At 35.6% G+C, this 25726-nt stretch overlaps 1 protein-coding gene across 11 annotated transcripts in view; it reads right to left on the reverse strand.

The window, feature by feature from the left end:
• acap1 (ArfGAP with coiled-coil, ankyrin repeat and PH domains 1) overlaps positions 1 to 25726 on the reverse strand; it is a 101989-nt gene that overhangs the window by 2511 nt on the left and 73752 nt on the right. For 8 of the 11 annotated variants that reach the window (XM_073906811.1, XM_073906807.1, XM_073906813.1 and 5 more), the window contains 14 exon segments: positions 22836 to 22910; positions 22336 to 22448; positions 19775 to 19826; positions 19455 to 19555; positions 19116 to 19227; positions 17523 to 17722; positions 15170 to 15239; positions 11701 to 11795; positions 11408 to 11601; positions 8788 to 8835; positions 8514 to 8686; positions 8324 to 8433; positions 5203 to 5313; positions 5036 to 5091 (listed from right to left, as the gene is read on the reverse strand). In XM_073906811.1, coding sequence (XP_073762912.1) covers positions 5036 to 5091; positions 5203 to 5313; positions 8324 to 8433; positions 8514 to 8686; positions 8788 to 8835; positions 11408 to 11601; positions 11701 to 11795; positions 15170 to 15239; positions 17523 to 17722; positions 19116 to 19227; positions 19455 to 19555; positions 19775 to 19826; positions 22336 to 22448; positions 22836 to 22910 — 1510 coding nt within the window. 11 annotated transcript variants of the gene reach the window in all.

A 25726-nucleotide genomic window follows, 5' to 3' on the forward strand; every position in this document is an offset into this window, starting at 1 on the left:
CACAAATATTTCCATATTAACTGTTTTCTGCCCAGGGAAAACCTTTATAAAGACCCACCAGGCTTTAATGCATTCAAACCAATAAAACTGGTAATGCTGCCTGTTACTTTCATATTCATGATTCATCTGCTTATATATATATATATATATATATATATATATATATATATATATATATATATATATATATATATATATATATATATATATAATAAACTGAAAACTTAATGTGGCCTGTTTATCATAATTTCCCTCATCCATGATGTATTTTCTTTATAAAGGTTATTCACTACCATTCACAACAAGAACAATAACCATAAGGATGATTGGCTGCACTTTATTTTACAGTATGTGTATTTACAGTGTACTTACATACTGTTTTATATAAGATAACAACATGGGCTAAGGTTAGGTATAGGGTTATGTTAAGGGACATAATCTATATTTCACACTGTTATTGTAATGAAATTGATAAGTGCATAGTATGTACAGACATAATAGGACTGTAAAATAAAGTGCTTCCATATTATTATAACTATATTAGCATCTACACCAATCGACAACATTGTCGCCTGAATCACAGTTGCACATTTGCAATTGTACATACATGCTCAAGCTGTGGCGATCAATAGTTTGACAACTTGATTCCGCATCAATGCAGAAATTTCTCTTGAGTGGATTTTGAGTTTACTTTTACAACAGCAGATGGCACTGTAGGCTAGTTTTTAATCATACACTCAAACGCTAAAGAGAAAGAGCACTTGGACTTTCATTCAGTAAAGTCTAGATAGGATACACGGCCAGCCGGACATGTGAGTTGATAAGATATGCACGACAATGTTTAATATTTTTACAGTACTGTGACGGTTGGGTTTAGGGTTGGGGTGGGGGTAGGCATTAACAAAATACAATTTTTAGGGTAATTTAATAAATAACATAAATAATACTCAGTACAACTATGGTTTTTACAGTAGTGTGACACTTGGGTTTAGGGTTAGGAATGGGATCGGGGTAGACGGAAATTTAATAAATAATATAAATAATTCTGGTTTACTTCTGGCCACAACCGTATCTGATCTAGCAACAACCCTTTTATTCAACGAGTCATGCAAATTGGCTTTTATGGCAGAAAATTAATGTAAACACAGCGCACTTTTAACACTCTTGTGATTCCCTTTCCTCGCTTTATTAAAAATGATTTTAGGTTCAAGTGGTATACGTAAGGAATTGGATGCAAGCACAGATTGTCTCTTTGTAAGGCATACAGTGCCCTTCACCGTTAAAACCCAAGCTCAGAATCGATTCAAGAGAGACTAGTGATGTTTTTTTGAACATTTCTGAATTGACGCACAATTTGTAACAGCAGCTGTTACGCATACATATAGTGGTACGGTAGCAGGATTACCTGTAGCAGGCAGTGCAGAGGACACACACTGCAAGCGGTAGACACCTGGCCACCCGTCTCAGGACACACACACACACACACACAAACACACACAAACACAGACAGCAAAAACTAGTTTGTATACAGAGACACAGACAGATGGACAAACTGCCATAGAGAAGGCCCGCAGCAAAACAACAGATGCAAAAAGCATAGGCGTGGCAAGACAGCACACCTGTAAACATCTGGCACTGCGGCAAGAGTATCAGATTTAGAGAAGCACAGTTCAGCTCCTTTTCAGATTAAAGAAGCCAAATAGAAAATTCAATGTGATCATGTTGAAATGATCATCAGGGACTGGAGTTTTGTTAACTGTAAACATGTTGGTTGATTGTGATGATACCCCATACAATGCCAAATATCAACCCTAATAACAGCTGAATCATTTAAATTAAGGAATTACTAGTGCTTGCAAGGCAGATGTTTTACATCTTTGGTATGATTAGAACGACAGATTGATAGATTGTTAGCCCAAAATCTTTAGCCCTCCTGTGAAATTGAATTCTTTTTCAAATAATTTCCAACTGCTGTTTCAAGATCAAGGACATTTTCACAGTATTTTCTATAGCATTTTTCTTTCTTCTGGAGAAAGTCTTATGTCTTTTTTTTCCTGGAATAAAAGCAGTTTAAATGTTTCATAATAATTGTTAAGGTCAATATTTTTTTAGCCCCCTTAATAATCATATAATATAATCATAATATATATTTTTTGATTGGCCACAGAACAAACCACTGTTATAGGTTGTTTTCACATGATGTCACTGATGACACACACAATTCAGTTGGAGGGCGGGAAGTGATTCTTCTACATAGGAATCGCTGTGAGAACATCTACATGTTTCTGTTTTATGTTGTTAATAATAGTTTAAATCGATCATAATACAAAATGCAGAACAGCTTTTATAGACTTCCAAAAATTTCTGCTCATAAAGAGGGAAAAGTTTAAGAAACTGGCTGAAAAACGGAAGAAAATATGGCTTGTAATAACAAAAATTTCAATACATCCATGTGTGCAAACTTTTTTTGTAGGTGATGATTCTTTTTTGACAGCACCAATAAAGATTGCATACAGGCCTAGCTATGTGTTTAAATATGTTAATGTTGTAGAAAAATCAGATACAAACACCACCACACTTAGACAAAATCCAGGAGAATATAAGTAATGCACCCTGCCATGCTGTAATGAAATCTCTGTCTTGTTTTGCAATACAGTAATCCAAGTCTTTACTGGCGTTTCAGCAGAATAAACAACCGTAACGTGAACATTGAGACGCACAGCAGCGGTGAATGTTTAGTTAAGGAAATTCAACCCTTGCGACAAAACTCGACGGTTATCGTGGAGCACTTTTGCCCCCTTACAAAAATAAATTAATAATAATGTAGACTATGCGTCCATGCTTTTTATGCTTTCATCTGTTATTTCGTAATGTCTGGAAGGTATCCGCAAGGAGAAAAACTTTATTAATATATAATAAACCTAGTAAAGTGTGTAATGTGTATAACAACTCTTTTTTAATGTATGTAAACTGATCAACTGTAATAAATACTGTAATGTTAGTGTGAACTGTACTTCATTGTGATGGTGTAAAATTATAAAAAACTAAAGCCTATTCAAAAATTTGTTGATTACTACAGTTGTGTTGTACCACAGCAACAACATAAATACTACGACAGTTTAATTCAAGTAAATATCTATAGCATGTTTCCAAACACTATAGTATTTACTACAGTATTTTTCATGTAACGATGTAATCGCTTATACAGTATCTACTGCCTCGATGACAGGCAAATATATTTTAGTTCAGTTGAAAATCCAGCCCTCTTCATGGTACAAGGATCATGCCCAACATATGTGCTTATTTTCTATTTATATCTCTTTTGAAATATGGTATAAATCACAAAATTACTGACTTTTCTCTATCGCTGCGTCCGAAACCGCATACTTCCATACTATATAGTACGCTAAAATCAGTATGCGAGCCGAGTAGTATGTCCGAATTCATAGAATTCAAAAATCAGTATGCGAAAAGTACCCGGATGACTTACTACTTCCAGCGAGATTCTGGAGTGCGCATCCCATGCACGCTGCGCTATCCCATGATGCCCCGCGAGCGAATTCATGAATGGGAGTGAAGCGACGCAAATGATGCAGGTAGGTCGCGTGACCATGACAAAATGGCGGATGTGGTACGTCTGAATTCCATTTATACTTTTCACATTCATACTATATAGAACATACTTTTCTAACGGCCGAGTAGTACGTTTACATTCAAATGCAGTACCTACTGAGTAGTAGGCGGTTTCGGACGCAGCCTATGTCTCCCAATCAGTTTTTTACTCCCTGCCCTCCATTTACTTCCTGCCCACCATTTTGCACGTCACCAGAACGACGTGATTGAAAACAACCTACTTACTGACCTTCCTAGTTAACCTAGTTAAGCCTTTAAATTGCACTTTGAGCTGAATACCTTGCAAAATAATTAGTAAAATATTGACAAATTATACAAAATTTCAAAGGAGGGTTAATAATTTTGTCTTCAACTGTAGGTCAGTGGAAGCTAAATAGTTAAAATTGATGTAGTTCAAATTGCATAAATATAAACGCAGTAAACTTTGAAGAAGAAAAATAATTAAAAGTCAGCAAATTTCAAGATAGTGTTGACTTGCAAGCACTGTAATTACAAGAAGCTGAGTTTACATTATGCCAAGTAAAAATTGCAATGCCTATTCCATACCTGCCAACATGACCCATCACCCAGCCCCCTCCTGTTTTGTTATTTCTCCCAGAAAACTCTCGTAATTTCACCCTGCCTCCTCAGCTTTTTGGTATAGTCTGTTAACACCCCCAGGTCGCCAACTTGGGTATCTGATTGCAGCGGCCACTCGAAACAATTCCATAGTACTGTGGTTACTAGCACCACAGTACAGTTACTAGCCCAGTTCTCGACTATGTTATTCAGACAAACACACACTATAAGCCCCCCTTCCTGGTAGTTCCCAAATTTCAGAGACAAATGTTGGCAGGTATGGCCTATTCAGATCTCACAACACATGAATTAAGACAAACAGAGCTATTTGCAGTATGCTTTAAATTAAAAAAGAAAGAAAAGACCCTCTACATTCCACTTCAAACATTTGTAATAGCTTAATGCACACCAACTAGATCCGTTTACACATATACTGTCACAGTACTCATGCAAAACCATCCTTGGTACCAATAATACCAATACCACCCATAAAAACTACTATACATAATTTGATCAAAAGGACCACAGGTATAAAAAGCACTGAAAATGATATCCTTTTACATAGTGCTTGTTTTAGTGTGGATACGGTTCTTTAACACTGTGCAGTGTTAACAGTAAACTAATATTAAAACTAATATTAAAACGTGTGTTTTAAAGTGCTTCACCACAGTGCACCACAAGTCAGTTTTCCTTTGTTTTGTCATCTAAAATGTACACGCCAGGTTCGTTCAGGTTGTCCGACCACTCAGCTGATTCTTGATGGTCTGAAAGCCTTTTTTAGTTTGTCCTATCACAGAGCCCATCCCGCCCCCAACACCACCAGAGCCCCGCCCCTCAGAATGACCTGATGGAGTGCCGTCCATCTCCCGCATCTCCTTGTTCATCTTGGCTATCCGGAGTCTAGAAGGGGAAAAAAGCACAGCGCTTGATTGTTAATTGAGTTACTCGCAGGAAGCACCTCCTCATATATGTACTGTAAGCTAATTAGTGTGCTTTCCTAAGAGCACTTACAGCGTGACGATGTCAGCGTTGGCATTATCAATGGCTATACCGATTGGGTCCTTTTCTTCAATGTCTTTTGCGTTGTAGTCCGCTCCTCTCTTGAGAAACAGACACACTAACCTGTAAAAACACACACATATATGTTAGGTCTTAGAAATGGGTTTAAATCTATGATTGTGTGTGTGTTAATTAGAGCTGAGTGTTGATACAGATTTTATTTGATTCATTTTTATTCAGATTTTGAAACTGTATTTGAGTTGATTCGAATTCAAATATTTTGCACACAAGCTACTTTTTGCATACAGTTTTCAAGGATGGCTTTTAACATATGTGACAATAAATATACATTTTAATACACATTAAAGGGATAGTTCACTCAAAACTGAATACTGATTCACTTTTCACAAACAACTTTGAGTTTATTCCTTCTGTTCACTAAAGACTTTTTTTTTTAAATGTGAAAACCTGTAACTATTGACTTCTAAAGAATTTGTTTCTGTCACTGGTTACAGGTTTCTAACATTTTTCAAAATATCTTCTTGATATCTTCTTGACTTTAAGATGTGAATACATATTTCACTGTTTATTTTGACCATTATTTTTGGTGCAAACTATCCCTTTAACAGCGTGCCCCAAATGATTCAGTTAATTTTTTTATTCTTAACATATATAATAATATAAAACAAAACCAAAAACTGTTGTGTGGATTCTAACTGTAGTAAACTTTTAAGCAAAAACGTCATAACCAAGGCTGGTTGTGATGTATTCAACATAAAGAAGCGATTTTAAAGTTCCATTTTGTCTGTGAACTGGAATCTAGTTGTTTATTGAAGTAAACTTTAAATTGCATTTATTATGTACCCACGCCAATGCGAGGAGAACATGCCAAATGACCCAGACGGGGCTTGAGCCAGTGACCTTCTTGCTGTATATATATATATATATATACACATACAGTTGAAGTCAGAATTATTAGCCCCCCTGAATTATAAGTGCCCCTGTTTATTTTTTTTCCCCAATTTCTGTTTAATGGAGGGAAGATTGTTTCAGCACATTTAAGCATAATAGTTTTAAAAACCTATTTCTTATAACTGATTTATTTTATCTTTGCCATGATGACAGTAAATAATATTTTACTTGATATTTTTCAAGACACTTCTATACAGCTTAAAGTGACATTAAAAGGCTTAACTAGGTTAATAAGGTGAACTATGCAGGTTAGGGTAATTATGCAAGTTATTCTATAACGATGGTTTGATCTGTAGTATCGAAAAAAAATAGCTTAAAGGGGCTAATTTTTTTTTTTTAAATTCAAAACTGCTTTTAAAAGTATTTTTAGTTATTTATTAATTACGTCTAAAACAAAAGTGATTTTACTTAAATTTCAATATCTGAAATTAGCAGAGTTATTCAGAGAATTATCAACAGTTATTCAGAGAGTTTTCAGAGAAATTGCTGACACTCCTAATTTTCGGTATTAGATTGCATCTGAAAAGTGTCAATAATATTTAATATTTCATTTGATGCTAAATTACTCTGCACTCTACATCATTTTGGATAAGCAAAAGCTCTGATTTCTTAAATAATTCTCAGATAAATTCTACATGTAGCTCAACACAGAGCTAAATGTTTAATGCAAAAACATCAAGAAGACACCCATTACATCAGTACTATAGGCACATGTCAATAAAACCTTTTTTTTTTAGCTTGATCGCGGAATAATTTAGGAATTAATTAGCCATTTAATTAAAATGGCTCTGATAGCAGCAAGGAAATGCATAGATTTATGATGAAAATCAGTAACTTTCGTCTTATGTTCATTCATTTTCTTTTCGGCCTAGTCCCTTTATTAATCTGGGGTCACCACAGCGGTATGAACCGCCAACTTAACCAGCATATGTTTAATGCAGCGGATGCCCTTCCAGCTGCAACCCATCACTGGGAAAGTCTTATGTTCATGTTGAAAGAAAAAAAGTCATCCATGTTTGAAAAGATTGGGGGCACATTTGCTGAATACATAAATAATTTGGACATTACATTTACTGAAAATGCTAATGGGATAATGTGACTCCTCTTTGCTTTAATCTTTTATTTGTTCTTTCATTTTCCTTCGACTTAGTCCCTTTATTCATCAAGGGTCACCACAGCGGAATGAACTGCTAACTTTTCCAGCAAATGTTTTACACAGCGTATGCCCTTCCATGCTGCAACCCTGTACTGGGAAACATCCATGCACACTCATTCACACACAAACACTACAGCTAATTTAGTTTATTCAATTCACCTACAGCGCATGTCTTTGGACTGTGGAGGAAACCGGAGCACCCGGAGGAAACCCACGCAAACACGGGGAGAACATGCAAACTCCACACAGAAATGCCAACTGACCCAGCCGGGACTCAAACCAGCAGCCTTTTTTGCTGTGAGGCGATCGTGCTACTCACTGCATCACCCTTTTATTTGTCACCATTGTTTATTTATGCACTTGTTTATTTCCTCTTATTTTACACATCAGCTCAAGGTCTCACAATGATGTCCATTCAAGTGTTCTATCTGGTGAGGGTGGGACTAGGGTGGAGGGTGGTTAGAAAAAAATGTTTACATGCATATTGAAATGATTCTGTAAATTGTAAATGCGAAAAAAATAAATATTTTGAAACTTAAAAAAAATTATAAAAAAACTTTTATATTTTAATAAAATTTTATATTTAAAGTCTTGAACATGCTGTATATTTGTGCGGACCATTAAATCATGCTGACCTGCTATTATTCAGCAGTGCACATCATTGGCATTCATTCAATACTGCAAAATGAAACCTATAACTTGTGAAAGAGACGGTTCATTCCACTGTGGCGACCCCAGATAAATAAGGCACTTAGCTGAAGGAAACTGAGCTTGTGAAAACACTTATTTGCTATGGGGCTGTAAACGCAACTGCAGTAGCATATATTAAACAGCAGGGAGCACCCTGCAGCCACAGCTGAAAAGTGTTGCTGTAGAGCAGCTCTCCTCAATCCAGATCCTTGTGACCAGGATTGGGAAATGCTGAAGTAGGGCAAAAATCTACATTGGGATTTTTAGAATCCGAAAACCTGTATGTTTTACACAGCCCTAGTGCACGAGTGTTACCCTGTATGTCCCAGTATGGTAGCATGGTGTAGTGGTCCTCTCCCGTTTGAGTCCACCTGGTTAACATTAGCGCCGTTCTGTAACAGGAACTCACAGGCTGCCAGAGAATTCTGCAGAGACAAGCACACAGTTATTATTCAGCATAACACGCGCTCGCACATGAAAAATAAATGACTTTTCACACACTCACAGCAATAACGGCTTGTATTAGTGGTGTTTTGCTGTCTTCAGCCACGTTGACCCAGTTGACATCAGCGCCGTGCGCCAGAGCATCTGCCATCAGAGGGAAATGCTGCATGGAGGCCGATCGATAGAGCAGAGCCCCGGGATGAAGACCGCTCAGATCCTCTTCTTCATTATTGTCTGTACAAAGACAAAAAGAGAGAGAGAGAGGATGGGTTTGTGTGGTCAAGTGGAAGTATGAACATCACATCTGTGAGTGTGTGTTTGTGTTTGTTTGTAACCTTTATGAGAGCCAGAATTGTTCTTCATTATGTCACTTGGAGTCAGGCCTGGAGGGAAAACATCAAACAACAAACAGTCACTGATTAGATCAGCAGTCACTGGAACCGACACTCATTTTCATTCTTTCAGTTTACCAGTGTCTTCATGCGTGGGTCAAGGTTAGTACAGTTTTCAACTGTTTTAGTTACTGTTGAAATTTTGTAAATTACATTACTCGTTAATGTTTGGAAACATGATGTCTTTTTTATTCATTTATTCATTTTCCTTTGGCTTAATTTCTTATTTTTCAGGGAATACCACAGCAGAATGAATCGCCAACTTATCCAGCATTTGTTTTACACAGCGGATGCCCTTCCAGCTGCAACCCAGTACACTCATCCACACACACAACAGACAATTTAGTTTATTCAATTCACCCATGGAGGACACCCACGTGAACACAGGGAGAACATGCAAACTCCACAAGGAAACTGGCCCAGTTTAGACTTGAACCTGCGACCTTCTTGCTGTGAGGTGACAGTGCTAACCACTGTGCCACCTACTTCTTAAAAATTAAAAATAAATTCTTCTTAAAAATTTAAAAATAAATATTATATATATATATATATATATATATATATATATATATATATATATATATATATATATAATATGTATTTTTCCCTCAATTTCTGTCTAACAGAGAGAAGATTGTTTTAAAACATTTCTAAGCATAATAGTTTTAATAACTCATTTCTAATAACTGATTTATTTTATCTTTGTCATGATGACAGTAAATAATATTTGACTAGATGTTTTTCAAGACACTTCTATACAGCTTAAAGTGACATTTAAAGGCTTAACTAGGTTAACTAGGCAGGTTAGGGTAATTAGGGAAACTATTGTATAATGATATAGCTTAAAGGGTCTAATAAATTTGACCTTAAAAATGTTTATTATAAAATTAAAAACTGCTTTTATTCTAGCTGAAATAAAATAAATAAGACTTTAACCAGAAGAAAAAAATATTATCAGACATACTGTGAAAATTTCCTTGCTCTGTTAAACATTATCTGGGAAATATTTAAAAAATAATAATAATTCAAAGGGGGGCTATTCTTTTCTATTTATTTATTTATTTATTTATTTTATTGCTTACCAAGTTTATTTTACCAATGCAATATTTTAAATTGTAATAAAATTTCACAACATCAATATTACCATTAATAATAAATGAAAATGCAGCCGTTTGTGACCAAATGAGACTTGTGTTGAGAAAGCCCATCTTTGACTGGAAGTGATCTGTATTTTTCAGTTTACAGGGTTTCTGTAGGCTTCACTAAGTGAAATTTAAGACTTTTTAGGACATTTTTAAGACCATTATGAATTAGATTTTAGACTCATTCAGGGATAAACGCTAAGGAGTTTTTCCAAATGGTCCAGAAGGATTTTTTGCCCTATCAAAAACATATAATTTAATACATTTAATAATTCAAAGACAATTCAATAACAAATTAAAATATTAAAAATATTACTTAGCAAAAAAAATAAAAAATTTGTGTCAAAACAAACCCTCACTAATTGTAGACATACACTTTTTTTCAGCAAAAACTTTCTCAAAAAAAAAAGCTTTAAAAGTTTGAAAAACTATAATAAACTAAATGTATGCACAACAGTCTGTCCAGGTCAGTGTCCTCAGCAGTAATAGGGAACGTTTTAACAAATATTATTATGAGAAAAATAAATAAACAATTATGGTAAATGGAGTTTAAAAAATGGCATTAAACATGACATTAAATAAAAAGTTTTATTGAGATTGGGATTGTTGGTGATTGTATGGGTGTTGATGGCCAGATTGAGTAGCTGTACATAAAAAAGGGAAATTAAGACCTGTTTACAAAGATTTAAGACCTACAACACAATATTTCAATAAATTTAAAACTTTTTAAGGCCTAAATTTCTGTTTTTGGGATTTACGACTTTTTAAGAACTGCTGACACCCTGGTTTAGTTCTTTTCTATACATATTTTAATAAATAATTTAGTTTAATCAAGGTTAGTAAATCAGTTGGAAATCCAACATATCATTTACATCTTTCATAACTTACAGCAGACATTTGAGAACAGACACACAGAGTAGTGCTGCTGTATTGATTCCAACAATTAATTAAAATGAATTATTTTTCCAATATATTTTGCATGTAGAAATTGGAATTTTATGACATTTTATTGTATTACATAAAATTGTATTTAACTACATTAATTAATAATGAAAACAAAATAATATATAGAATATATCTGTGTTTGTATAATTGATTATGATCTTGTCCATTTTTGGCAATATATTAAATGCATGGAACAAATGTTAGCAAGCTGTTTGCATGTTTGTGTTTGTGTTGTCTGAGATGTCTTGGGTTTAATTAATACCCGTCCATCTTTTTTTATCAGTAACTTTACTGGCATGTCTTTGCCATCTGCATGTGGGACGTCTGCCTCCACACACACACACACAGGTCAGATTACCCAATGTTCAGTTAATATTTTACTATTTTAAATGTAGTTACATTCAGTTTTGTATTTTACAATAACTATTTCATTTCAGTTTATGAAATCTTTGAAATCCAACAGTGTTTGTGTGTACCGGTGAGTCGTGGCAGTGTGACCCTGCCGGGTTTGGGTTTAAGGGCAGGACGTGTGCAGGGTTTGTCCTCTGTGGTGGATCGGTTTCGTCGGGCACTGGAGCGCCGCAAAATCTGCCCTCGACCAGTCTCTGGGAGCTTGTGGATAAATTTCTTCTCTACATATTTAGAGCGAATCCACGACTCCTTATCTTGCCTAAGAAAACATCAGTCATAGAGAGAGATCCCATTATTAAAGAGTTTCATTGATTCAAAGTAAGTCTGCTAATTAAAAGCCTCACTGCACCTACTGTACCTGGGACTAGAGGGATGAGGCTTCTTGATTGTGATCTCTTCAATACGCGCCTCATAGATCTTGTTAATCGCTGTGTTTCCTAATTCACACATGAGCTGAAGAAAGTGATGAGAAACATTGTCAGGGAAGGAGAAAAATATGACAAGTAAACAAAAACAGATGAAAATTTACACACTGTTTACAACATTTAAGTGGTTTCAAACCTTAATGAGTTTCTACACTATAAGAAGATCACTATAAGATCTTTTGATGAAAACTGAAAACCTGGAACCATTGACTTCAGGTTTCTGCAGGTTTCATCAAGTCAAAAGAGTTCAATTTTAGATGTATAGACCTTTTTCTTCATTAGTGCATGGAGGGAGCCATAGTGACCAGAGCCTTCCGGTAGGCTGCTTAGAACTTCTGTTAAAAACTGTCATCAGCGAGAGCAGCGTTTCTCAACTGGATGTCGACTTAAACTTTAATTTAAAAAAAAAAAAGAAAGGTTTTAAAGCCGTTATGCCTCATGTCAGATGTGGTTCAAGCGTAAGTAAAACGCTCTTTTAATTAAGTATCTGCCATCGGATCAGATGCTGAAACACAGTGTCAGTGTTCATGACCTGTTAGTGGGACAGTACAGTAGGCTATGCATGTGCGTCAAACATTTTGGTGAATTACAATTGTTTTGGTTGGATATATGTTTAGAAGAAAGAGAAAAGTATCACTTTAGCGATGACGAGGGTTCATTTAAATGGCACAAGATCCCATCTGACAATGAGGGAAACATACCTCACAGCAGTTGTTTTCAATCCCATTAGATTGCATTTTTTCAATAATCAGTCCAGGAGGTGATGCTGATCGACAGCAGTATTAGTTTAAAGATGTTAAAAAAAAGTAAAATAAAATTAAAACTCGTCCCAAAGCTGTTCAAATGTGACTGTTTATACGCATCAGATGCTGACGGGAAGTTCTTAGCATCCTCCTTACACTGCAAAAAATGCTTTTCTTACCTAGATTTTTTTTGTCTTGTTTCTAGTCCAAATATCTAAGAATTCTTATATCAAGAAACATTTTCTAGGCAAGCAAAATACATTGTCTTGTTTTCAGAAATAATATCCCAATATTAAGTGAGTTTTTCCTTGAAACAAGCAAAATAATCTGCCAATGGGGTAAGCAAATTAATCTTGTTTTTCCTTTTGACATAAGATTATTTTGCTTACCCCATTGGCAGATTATTTAGCTTGTTATAAGGGAAAACTCACTTAATTTTGGCATATTATATCTTAAAACAAGACTAGACAAGAGTATGTTTTGCTTGTCTAGAAAATTCTTCTTGATTTAAGAGTTTTTACATATTTGGACTAGAAATAAGACAAAAAAATCTAAGTGAGAAAAGCATTTTTTGCAGTGTAAGCATACATGCAAGCATAATTGTTTTAGATTAAAATTTAATTTTAAACCCCCATTGGGGGGTTTTGCTAAAACAAAATGTCTAACAGCTGTTGTGAATTGTATTTATTTGCAATAAAAAACTTAAATATAAAAAAATAAGATTTTATTATGATGTATTGTTGGTGATTAGATCAATGTCGGCCCCACTGACTAGTTTTATATTGTTTTATTTTTAAATTAAGACCTGTTTAAAATTATTTAAGACCTAAAACACAATATTTCCATGAATTTAAGACTTTTTAAGACCCAGCAGACATCCTGTTATAGGCAGGTGTGGCAGCTTCTTTTAACGTGGGAAGCTTTTCCAGTGCACGTCTTTTGTTTAGTATGTTGTGATCAGACATACAGTATTAGGAAAATCTTCACAGAATTTATTTTCCCAAATCTCAAACACGTATACGATACACTATCTAAATTTCTCAGCACATATACAGTACACGATATTGTTAGGGTTATGGCACTAAAGTGAGCAACTGATGTGATCTCACTCAACAGATGACATTTAAACACATAAGCAGTTTCATTATCTCTGCTGTCCTTACAGCGACTTGTTTTTCAGGTCATGCAATGGCTACCATGGAGGTACTGACGTCATTTTAGTCATAACCATGTTGATTTAAAAATATGTCTGATGTTATCAGGGTAGCCGTGATGTGGCTGATTCACACAGTTTGCATTTTTATTTCTATAACTCTGCACTATTTTCCATTGTTTTAAATGTAAACGCCCACTTGACAGATGCACATTATGTTCGCGTCTTGTTTTTTCAATCGCCTTGCACATGAAAGCCACATTTTTAAGTCGCTGTGTCAAGATAAAAGAACTTAAAAGTCCAGTGTAATTAAAATACTTTTTTTTTTATGTTAACAAGAGTATTGTCAGTTTTAAGCATATCTACGAGCTAGTGTGCTTCAAAAAGTGACAACATTTGCATTTAGAACATCCAAAGCTTACAGTTTGTCACTTCTGCCTAAATGGATTTGAGTATGAATTGTGTTTGACTCCCATGAGCTTGACTGCATCCATACATCTCTGCAATGAGTCAAATACCTTATTAATAAAGTCATTTGGAATGGCAAAGAAAGTGTTCTTGCAGGATCGCAGAGTTCATCAAGATTCTTTGGATTCATCTTCAATGCCTCCTCCTTCATCTTACCACAGACATGCTCAATAGTGTTCATGTCTAGTAACTGGGCTGGCCAAAATCAACATCTGATTTTTAAGACGCTCTGTCAAGTTAAAAGAACTTAAAGGTCCCGTGAAATTAAAATAACCTTTTTTTAAGAGAGTATTGTCAGTTTTAAGCATATCTATGAGCTAGTGTGCTTCAAAAAGAGGCAAAACTTGCATTTAGAACATCCAAAGCTTACAGTTCGTCACTTCACCTAAACGGATCTTTTTTTTTTTTTTTGTCACTTCATACTTCCGTTTCTCATCAAATCTTGACCAATCAAATGCTCTCTAGTATCAGGCTTGTTCCGTCCCTTCCTATTTGCTTTTCATTGGATGCATTTGAGCTCAACCACTCTCACTTGCAGAGCTGTGATGAAAACTAAACGCTACTGGCTGTTTTTTTAAAAGGGAAGGAGCTACTCTATGTCCCATACAATCTTTATGTTTGAGTTGGGGTTATGTCAAACACTAAATAAAAACGCACAATCAAAACACTTCATGGGACCTTTAAAAGCAGTTGACCGATCAGAAGAACTTGAAGGTGAGCCAAGCATCTTTATCCAAGCCCGCAAGCTTCTGTTTACAGTAGCAAGTTGTATTTGATGTTAACATGGCAGAGGAGGCTTTGTAAAAACCCTTCTTTAGTGCATGCACCTTGTGGTTTTTAGACACAAAGGCGCTCTCTGTGTGAATGGCCTCAAAGATAAATTTGATTACAGCAATGGACTGCATGAAGAAATAAAAATGACTTGACTGAAGTGATGAAACGCAGAGCACTTGTAAAAATATTCTCATTGCAATCATTTTACAATAGTATCCACATACTTTCATGAATATATAAGCATGGTGTTATGTGTGTGCTTACTTTGACGAGCTCTGGCTCCCATGAGTCCAGTGTAAGGGATCGTACCTTCGAGAAGTGGACACCTAAACTCCTGCAAATACAAAAGAGCATGTGTTTTATTATATCCACCTGTTTCTATGCCCTTTGGTGCTTTTTGTGAATTTTAAGAAAAACATTTGCAAACAATATGTGGGCAGCCAGCAATGGTTAGCACTGTTGCCTCACAGCAAGAAGACCTCTGGTTTGAGTCCCGGCTGGGCCAGATGGGATTTCTGTGTGGAGTTTGCATGTTGCGTGGGTTTCCTCCGGGTGCTCCGGTTTCCCCCACAGTTTAAAGACATGTAGTATAGGTTAATTGGATTAACTAAATCGGTCGTAGTGTGTGTGTCAATATAAGAGTGTATGGGAGTTTCCCAGTACTGGATTGGAGCTGGAAGGGCTTCCTCTGTGTAAAACATATGTTGGAATATTTGGCAGTATATTCTGCTGTGGCGAACCCTGATAAATAAGGGAGTAAGCTGAAGGAAAATGAATGAATGAATGAACAATATGTGAAATATTTGAAAGAATGTATCCAATGAAATGTCATTAATCACCTCACAGGACAACATCAAATATTAAAAGGCAACTAACTACAATAAACAACACAAAGAGAAAATAGTCTGGCAGAAAAAGTGTTTTGATCACTGTGACGTCCTATGACGTTACTGAAGTTTCCTCTTTAAAATTGAGCGTTGGCTCCTCCGTTCAGACAATTATGGGAATCACCTGTCGTTGACTTCCTAGGACCCTTTCAAAGTCTTAATGCTGGCATTTTGAGACAGGCTGCTGCACATTGTACTGAACTCTTTTTGGTTTTGTTGGTACATCCAACATTGCTACACTACATTACATTACTTACTATGGAGGTCAATAGTAAAAGTTTTCTAACCTTTTTTAAAATATGTTCTTTTGTGTTCAACAGAAAAAGAAAACTCTTGAGGGAGAGTACTGTACATCCACAGTAATGCGTTACTGTATTCTAAATACATTTTTGGGGAACATACTAATGTAATGAATTACATTTTAAATTAATGTAATTTCATTAAAATTACTAAAGTCAGTGTGATTTAGTTACTTACAAAACAAATGTAGTTTTCAAAAGAAAAAAATGCTTCTTCTAAATCAAGTTTTCCACTGCAACGTCAGTTAGTGAGGATGCGCTTTTAAATTGCTGTTAAACGCGAACTCAAATGGTTGCTGAAAAGAGTGCTTGCTTCTTGGAAATACAGATATTACTTTGATTTCAATAAACGTAAAAACTAAAAATATTGCTTTGTCTTTTTTTAGTCTCTAAAGAACTTTCGACTGCTTTTAACTCAACCATGACAACAATTGTCACCAAGGAAGACTTTAGCGCCCAAAAACATGGTGGTCCCTCAGCCTAAACAAGCTAAATTGGATATTTGTGCAGGATCGGGATTTAAAATATTTTCTGAATGTGAAGAGAAGTGTAGCTGCTTATGGGGCCGCTTATATATCGCGTCTTTTGCGCACACATACTGCGCACATGCATTTCCCAGGTGCACCCAGTTGAAAACCGTGAGTTGTGTGAAAAGAACTGACCAATCAGCTTCATACTTTGTATGGAATATATACATTTAGGTAGACCTCAGACAAACACAGAACACTCAAACACTGCAGTGATATTGCATACTATGGATGTCAGTGGTAACAGGTATCCAGTTTTCTTCAAAATGTCTTTCTTTTTAGTATTAAAAAAGACAAAAATGGATTGGAAAAAGTAAATGATGAGAGAATTTTAAGTTTTGGCAAACTCTTTAAGTCTGTTGAATAGGCCTGTGTCAAGCAGCTGTGATCAACCCACTGTAACGTTTTTCAGTGAAAGAGCTGCAGTTTGTTTTGTATTTTGTATAGGTATGTTTTATATGTTTTAAACGTAACTTCAAAGTAAAGTAATTAGTAATCTGATTACTTTTTCCATGAAGTAATTAGTAATGTAGATTACAGATTACAATTTTCCAGTAGTAGTCAGTAATTTGTAATCTATTACTTTTTAAAAGTAACTTACCCAACACTGATCCTGAGTACATTTTAATTTTTGGGCGAACAATCCCTTTAAAATACCAAGCATAACTTTATTTTCATGACGAATAAACCCAGAAGTACCTATGGTTCAGTTTTCACTATACAGTAGTCAACATTAAAAGTGAATCAAAGATTGTTTTTCAAAATTGTCCTAGAACAACAAAGGTTGTTCAAATATCAACAACTGTATATATCGAATATTTGTACTCTAGTACCTTTATAATAATCGAAAGTGATTTGCATGTAGTGGCTAACTGATTAATAATTGTGTGTGTATGTGTGTTACCTGTGAATGCCCGAGCAGGTAATGCACAGTGTGATGCCCAGATTGATGGATGCCCAGTCAGGTCCAGGCTCCCCGCAGTCGCAGCACTGGCTGTTGCCTGAAATGGCCTGCACCTCCTCCAGAGCCTCTCGAACACATGCCTCCGGCTCTCCTCCACTCAAACGCACACTCCCAACAGACACTGAGCTACAGCGATCTCTCTGGTAAACACACACACACACATATCCTTCTTATAACACTCAAATTCATGTCCTCTATTGAAATAATAGCAATAATTCTGCATGTCAGTGCATCACGCTCAGTATATCTTTTACATCTTGGAGTTATTATCTGAAGATTAGTTAATGCAAAATTAATTAATTAATTAATTAAAACTATCCAACAGCACTCAATCAAAGACTGAAGAATACACACGACAGGTCACTGGTATAGTTTTGAATGAGGAAAAGTGGAACGCTTTATATGGCAAATGAAGCCCCTCTTACTAGCAGAGGAGCCAATCATCGATGGCTATAGACCAGATGTGACCAAAGTTTTTCTTATAAAGGGCCAAAAACCAAACTAGACTGAGGGCAGTGCACTGAATATATAGCAAACCGCATTACAATAAATTTGCCAAGGAGAATTTGCTAATTCATTCAATAATATATATATTTTTTTTAACTAGAAAATGTTGTTTTAAATCATATTAACTAATCCAGTGTCATATTTAACATTTTATAATGAACTTATTGTAGTAAAACATAAACAATCCCATTTATAACACAATGGAGTTCAATGCTAAATACACTTAGTCAAGCTGACAGTGACAGTATTTACATTTTAAAAGTCTGACTCACAACATTTAATTGAATCTTGTAATCTGTAGAAGCGAACGCAAGGTACAGTCCATCCAGTCAAACGCACATTACATGACAGCAACTACTCAAACGCCCCACACATTTGCAAACAAAAGGTGCCTTCGACATGAAGCACAGCTACAGCCGACAATCAACGAGATTAGCAAAGCTCAGGCGGGGGCAGAGTTGAAAATGGAGCTGTCAAGCCGGACACTTCGGGGCTCAAAGTTGCTGCTGTAATGATGACCGATCACAAGGCGTGATCATTTATTCATTTGTTTATTTATTGCAATAACAACAAAATATTTACAGTATAAATAAAACAGAATACAGCCTCCACAAACTATAGTTCATTTTTAAACGATAAGAGAATTATCAATTAAATATATAACGAAACACTTGTGGTTGTCATGCAGTGAACCAATCGTGTAATATCAGTGTCGTCATCAGAGCTCGTAAAGTCGCTCTTTAGATGCTGCACCGGCTAAATCAGTAGTCTGATCTCGGAGCGCTATCGCGGTACTTTGATGCCACATGTGACAGTCACATGACTATGTAATAGCAACATGTATTGTTATTTTTACATTATTTTTTTAACTTAAACTTATTTGTACATAGGCTAAAGTAAAAGAAATGAATTTTACTTAAAAAAAGCAATGTAGTATTTTATATAATGGCTTTATTTATAAATAGAAGTCTACCATATGTCTACAGTTACATTTTGAGTGTGTGTGCACGTGCGTTTGAGACGTACAGAGCTATGATTATCATCTCTTCTCTCCTGGAATGCTGAGGCGATGCTGTTCTGGACCGCGCTGATCCAGCTCTGCTGCTGTCGCTCTGAATCAGCCTGTAATAAACAGCTCCTGCACAAAGCACAAACACACATGCTGTCATTTGGACTTTGACTGGGATATGTACAAACATGCTTATGTGCAGAATAACATGTTTACAGTGTTGTTTCAGTTAAACCATAGCAAAAACACTAACACTGCAAAAAATAGAAAAACGTTGCATGGCTAAAAATACATGGCAGTTCTGTCTGTTTAGTACACAGATACACACACACACACACACACAGAGAGAGACTCACTTGGAGGGAGAAACGACCTCAAAGCAAAAGCGTCTGTCTTGTTCACTGCAGGGCTTCACTGTGCACAAACGCAAGTCCTCCACAACTACAGTGATCTGCTCCTGTTACAGAAAAACTGAAGTAAATAAAAGTCAGCCGCCATGTGAGATGTGTGTATCTCTATGGTCACCCAAAAAGGAGAACAAAAGATTAAACATTCTAAGCTCCAATTCCCAATATTTTACCAGTGGTTTGTGGGTTTTTTGTGTATCGGTTTATGGGTGTGAAGCAATGTACAGTAGCATTACTGGCATTGGGAAATGGTACAATCCAATACTTACATTGTGTTTCTTTTGGTAAACCAACTGGTTCTTCTGAATGGAGAACCAGCGCCTGTAAAATAAACACACACGTAGGTGTAACTTTGGTTTAGAAAGTGTGTGTGTTTGCATTTTAAGCAATTCTAAAATAATAATAATAATAATAATAATAATAATAATAATAATAATAATATTAATAATAATAATATTAATAATAATAATTTAAATAAACTTAATGAACTGTGTGTCCCAAATCACTTTTTTTATGTAAACTGCAGATAGACAGCACTGCATTTCTTCATTTGAAACTTCATTCGCAGACCAATATATAAACATGTTGAGCATGATCATTACTTTAATAAATGTCTTTCATGCATAAACCACCTTAAGCTTAAAAATGTTCTATTTGATATGATCATTTATGATATATGATCATTTCAAACAGGATTTCCAAAAGTGGAAAGTATTCCACACACACACACACACAGACATATATTTCAGGGCCATGTAAGGCATCAATAATGCAATCACACACTTGATTGTAATTCATAACATATAGCTTTGAAATGAACACTCTCTCATAGACACATGTGCAAAATAAAAACGGGTAAAAAGCTAAGAAAACTGCTTTGGAATAGGTCTGCTTGTAATACAAGTGAAAAAAATTATTTGATGTTAAAATAATATTTATTGAAATTATATTTGGCACGTACAAACGTACAAATGTACACTTTACAATTTGTGGCAATACGGTTAAAAATAACAATTTTAACTTGCTCCTGAAACAACTTCCATATAAAACAATATAATTAGCAGATAAAGGAAGCTAAAACTATTTTAAAAAATAGGTTGTAAGGATTGTTAAGGGACTTTTATGTCGGGTTAAAGTGTATAAAAGTTTTAAAGCTTTGTAACCTAAACGAAAGAAAGAAAGAAAGAAAGAAAGAACATTGCTACATTGATAACACTTAGTATGTTTACATGGACACCAATAATTTGGTTTGAATGCGATTGAGACAATACTCAGATTAAGAGTCTACTGTGTAAATAGTGAATTTTGATTCATTTAATCGGTTAATCAAACTAAACAGAAATAGAATTAGGACATGTGGAGTATGCTGATTTTAGTCGTAGTATTAAAGTGCAGTACAGACATGTAAACACCTTAAACTATTACCGTCATGTAGGACTTTTCACCGCATTTTGCGACAGGCTATTTTGTACACACATGACTCTTTGACAATATTCTCTGCACCTACCGAGTCAGTGAAGGACACAGACACCTGCATCATAAATTGCGAAGGTTTTTTCCCCCATACGGCATGCGGTATTAAATTCCATTAAAACAACACTCATCCAGCAGTTCATACTCGCATCCAATATCTCTTTTGTCACAGTGGCATGAATAAAATGTTCCTGAATGAAAGTGAAAGTGCCACACTGCAGTTAAAGTTGACATTAAAAATGAAACACCCAAAGGAAGAGTGTTGTTTTAATGGAATTTAATATTGCATGCCGTATGGGGGAGAAAAAATCTGTATTTCATGATGAAGGTGTCTGTGGTCCTTCACTCACTCGCTAGATGCAGACAATAGTGTCAAACAGCCATGTGTCTACAGACCATCCTGTCACCAAATGTGGTGAAAATCCTACATGATAGTATTAGTTTGATTGCAGTGTTTACATGTCTTTACTGCACTTCAATAGTGACTAAAACCGCCATACTCCACGTCTTAATCCCATTTCTGTTTGGTTCGATCATGACCTTAATCGGATAAAATTAAACGAAAATTGCCGTTTACATGGTAGACTCTTAATCAGAATACTGCCTTAATCGTATCAACATCAGATTATTGGTGTCCATGTAAACACTTAGCATACAGCTATCATATGTTGCTAGCTCATCTAATTTGTTGCTTTTAACACTATGCTAGCATCAATTAGCATGTTGCTGTCAAACCTAACATGTTTAACACATGGATAGAATAAATTAGCATGTTGAAGACAACATTTCAATACATGGCTAAGGTGTATTAACATATAAAAGGTTGGTAGCATATTTCTAGAATGTTTCAGTATGTGGCTAATGTGTTCCACATTAACAAATACTATAGAAATTTGTAATACATACTGTAGTGTTTTTGAACCATACTTTAGTAAAGTGTATTATACTGTTTATATCTGCTTCAGAATACTGTAGTATTAACTATAGTAGCTGATAAAATGTAACAAATACTGTTATATACTTAAGTTTAGACTACAGCAAACGGTGATTGGTTGTAGTACAATATAACTATACTTACTATAGTATTGTTTATAGTATTGTAATTGTTGCATTACCCTGGCAACAAAATAATTACCACATTTAATTGCTTCACTGATATGGATCAATAACACTATTGTATTAATTATAAATTACTATAGTGTTTTTCATGTGAGGTTGCAACATTTTTACAATGTTGCTAGCATAAATTAGCAAGTCTCTATCATATCTAATATGTTGTAGTCATGTTATAACACTGACTGATTTTAGTATTTACATAGCATTAACATTCCTAGCATTAAATGTATCAGTGCTCTACCTGCTCCATGTTTTGAAAGCATTGCTGGCTCTCTTGTACAGGTAACCTTCCATTGCAATGCCATTGGGAGCATCTGGGCTGAAGTCCATAATGGAGTCATCATACGACACATCCTGAAGACAAACAAAAATATATATATATCATTCTTCAGATAAAATGTAAGTGTATGAGCTTAGTATTGTCCTGTATACCAAATGTCTTCACAAGTATAGCAAAACCAGTACATTTTGACCATGTTGGGACATTTTTGTGGTCCCCATGAGGAAATCTCACAGAACGGAGTATTTTGAAAATGTAAAAACAAAGATTGTTGCTGTGAGGGTTGAGTGTAGGGGTAGGTGAATAAAATGTACAGTTTGAATACTTAAGCGCAGTGTTTAATACAGGACATACAGTATGAATTGTATAAAAACCATCAGGGCTATCTGAAGTCCTCATCAAGATAGCTGTACAAGTGTATGTGAGAGTGTGCCTGTGTGTGATAGAGGGAGTATTGCTACCTTCTTCTTGACAGCACCATGTCTCTGCTCCATGTCCCTTTTGTCTCTTGCAGAATTCAGGACTAGTTGAGCATTCTGCAAAAAAAATAATACTAATAATTTACACATTTTACACTGCAGTTCTTAAACTGTCTCAAAGTTTCATGAGCCAATGTTTTTATTCTCTTACAGTCGCACACACAAATGCAAGTGATATTTCTCTCACATAACATGTTTTTGATAATAAAAAGTGACAAGCAAAAATCTCAGTCACTGATATTTCCAATGTAAGAAATAAACGAATAAATCTAATAATCTAAACAATGAATGAACTAAGTTAAATAAGTGTAATATAGGAAAGTGCATAAATAAATGTATTATAATAAACTTTTATTTTTAACACAAGACAGAATGCCATAGGTTTTATTATTTTTATACACACAGGTGTATACGTTTATATACTTTATTAGGTACACCTGTCCAACTGCTCGTTAACCAAATTACAAATCAGCCAATCACATGGCTGCAACTCAATGCATTTAGGCATGCAGACATGTTCAAGTCGATCTGCTGCAGTTTAGACCAAGTATCAGAATGGGGAAGAAAGGTGATTTAAGTGACTTTAAACGTGGCATGGTTGTTAGTGCTAGACGAGCTGATCTGAGTATTCCAGAAACTGCTGATCTACTGGAATTTTCACAACCATCTCTATGGTTTACAGAAAATGGTCAGAAAAAGAGAAGATATCCAGTGAGTAGCAGTTCTGTGGGTGCAAATGCCTTGCTGATGCCAGAGGTCAGAGGGGAATGGCCAGACTGGTTCCAGCTGATAGAAAGGCAACAGTAACTCAAATAACCACGTTACAACCGAGGTATGCTGAAGAGCATCTCTGAACGCACAACACGTCCAACCTTGAGGCAACTGGACCACATTTGAGACAAATGGACCACAGACCACACCTGGTGCCACTCCTGTCAGCTAAGACCAAGAAACTGAGGCTACAATTGGCACAGGCTCACCAAAATTGTACAATAGAAGATTTGAAAAACGTTGCCTGGTCTGATGAGTCTTGATTTCTGTTGCGACATTCAGATGGTAGGCTCAGAATTTGGCATCAACAACAGGAAAGCATGGAGTCATCCTGCCTTGTATCAACGGTTCAGGATGGTGGTGGTGGTGTAATAGTGTGGGGGATATTTTCTTGGCACACTTCGTGTCAACGCCACAGTCTTCCTGAGTATTGTTGCTGATCATGTCCATCCTTTTATGAACACAGTGTACCCATCTTCTGATGGCTACCTCCAGCAGGATAACGTACCATATCATAAAATGTGAATAATCTTAGACTGGTTTTTTTGAACATGATAATGAGTTTACTGTACTCAAATGGCCTCCACAGTCACTAGATCTCAATCCAATAAAGCACTCTTGGTGAAACGGTATGTGCAGCTGACAAATCTGCAGCAACTGCATGATACTATCATGTTAATATGGACCAAAACCTTTGAGGGAATATTTGCAGTACCTTGTTAAATCTATGCCACAAAGAATTAAGGCAGCTGAAAGCAAAAGAAGGTCCAACAGAGTACTAGTAAGGTGTACTTAATAAAGTGGCCGGTGAGTGTATATACATTCAAAAAATGCTATTTTTAAGGATCAAAAGTTTTTCATTTATTTGGTACAAAACAAAAACAACCCAAACAAAATCTAATTTTTACAGCTTCCAAAGCACCATTTCTTTCTGATGCTGGTAATTTATATTTTTTAACTTTGCAAATCTTATTTTACTCACAATTAACAACTAAAAGAGAGAGATAATACCCATGAAGGCATTTCAAATGACATCATGAGATGTTGTGTGAATGTGCTGATGATTATTGTGCATGCATTCAACAACATCCTCACAAACCATCAGATTTCAAGTAATTAATAAATGAAATAGATTAAATAGAACAGAATGTGAATGTGTGGCTGACAGGGCAGAAAATACTAAAAAGACGGAAACTTTGAGACGGAGGTTTGGACCATTTATCTAGTTCTCAGAATGGAAGTTTAATTGTATATACGGTATGGTACAATTATAAACACATGCAAAGAGGCGCAGTCTAAATCCCCACTGCTGTGTGTAGTTATTATGTGACTTTTCTAGTCAGCTCTAATTGTAGAGTCTGCACTGCAGTGGCTTTCTGGACCACAGCAAGCAAAGAGTCAAGTGTCTTCCAGGGATTAACCCAATGAGAAATAAAGTAAGACACACTGGCGCTTGCTCAACTTTCTGACCTATTTCAAGAAGAGGTCATTGAGATCACCTTCTCCATGTTTACTTATCTTCACTGGCTTTCCTGTTCTCTTTCCTATCACAGCTTTTTCCTCTTGTCCCTGATTCTATAACACTATATTTGCAAACTGTTTTCATAACCCAACCAATTCTATATTTATGCAGAACATCCTTAATGTTTCCACTTTTAAATCTGCACATCGTTTCAGAGAACTTCACTGCTATCTACAGGCTTTCGCAATCTCTCTTGACATTTGTCTTGCTAAGCTTTTCACCATTTCCTGCCCTTACAGGAAGCTGTAAGCAGGTTTTTGTGGGTTTCACAGGCCAGTAGAAGGTGAGTAAGTTTCCTGTCTAAAACTAAACAAGTTCCTCAGTATCATCATGCCAAAAACATAGCAACAAAAATATAAATCTTCAACACCTTCACACATTAAACATGCAGTATCTGATCTAATGAAAATTGTCAAAAGAAATATAATAAAACACTTTTTTAGATCTTGGGATGTTCATTTTAGTAATCAGTCGCTTGGTGTGTGTGTGTGTCTGTTTAGGGTCTTAAAAAGTGTTTTTTTCAGGCTGTTTCTACAGTGTGTTGAGAAGTATGTGCCAAGACACAAACCGACGTGTGATG

The sequence above is a fragment of the Danio rerio genome, chromosome 7, assembly GCF_049306965.1.
Source record: "Danio rerio strain Tuebingen ecotype United States chromosome 7, GRCz12tu, whole genome shotgun sequence".
NCBI lineage: Eukaryota > Metazoa > Chordata > Actinopteri > Cypriniformes > Danionidae > Danio > Danio rerio.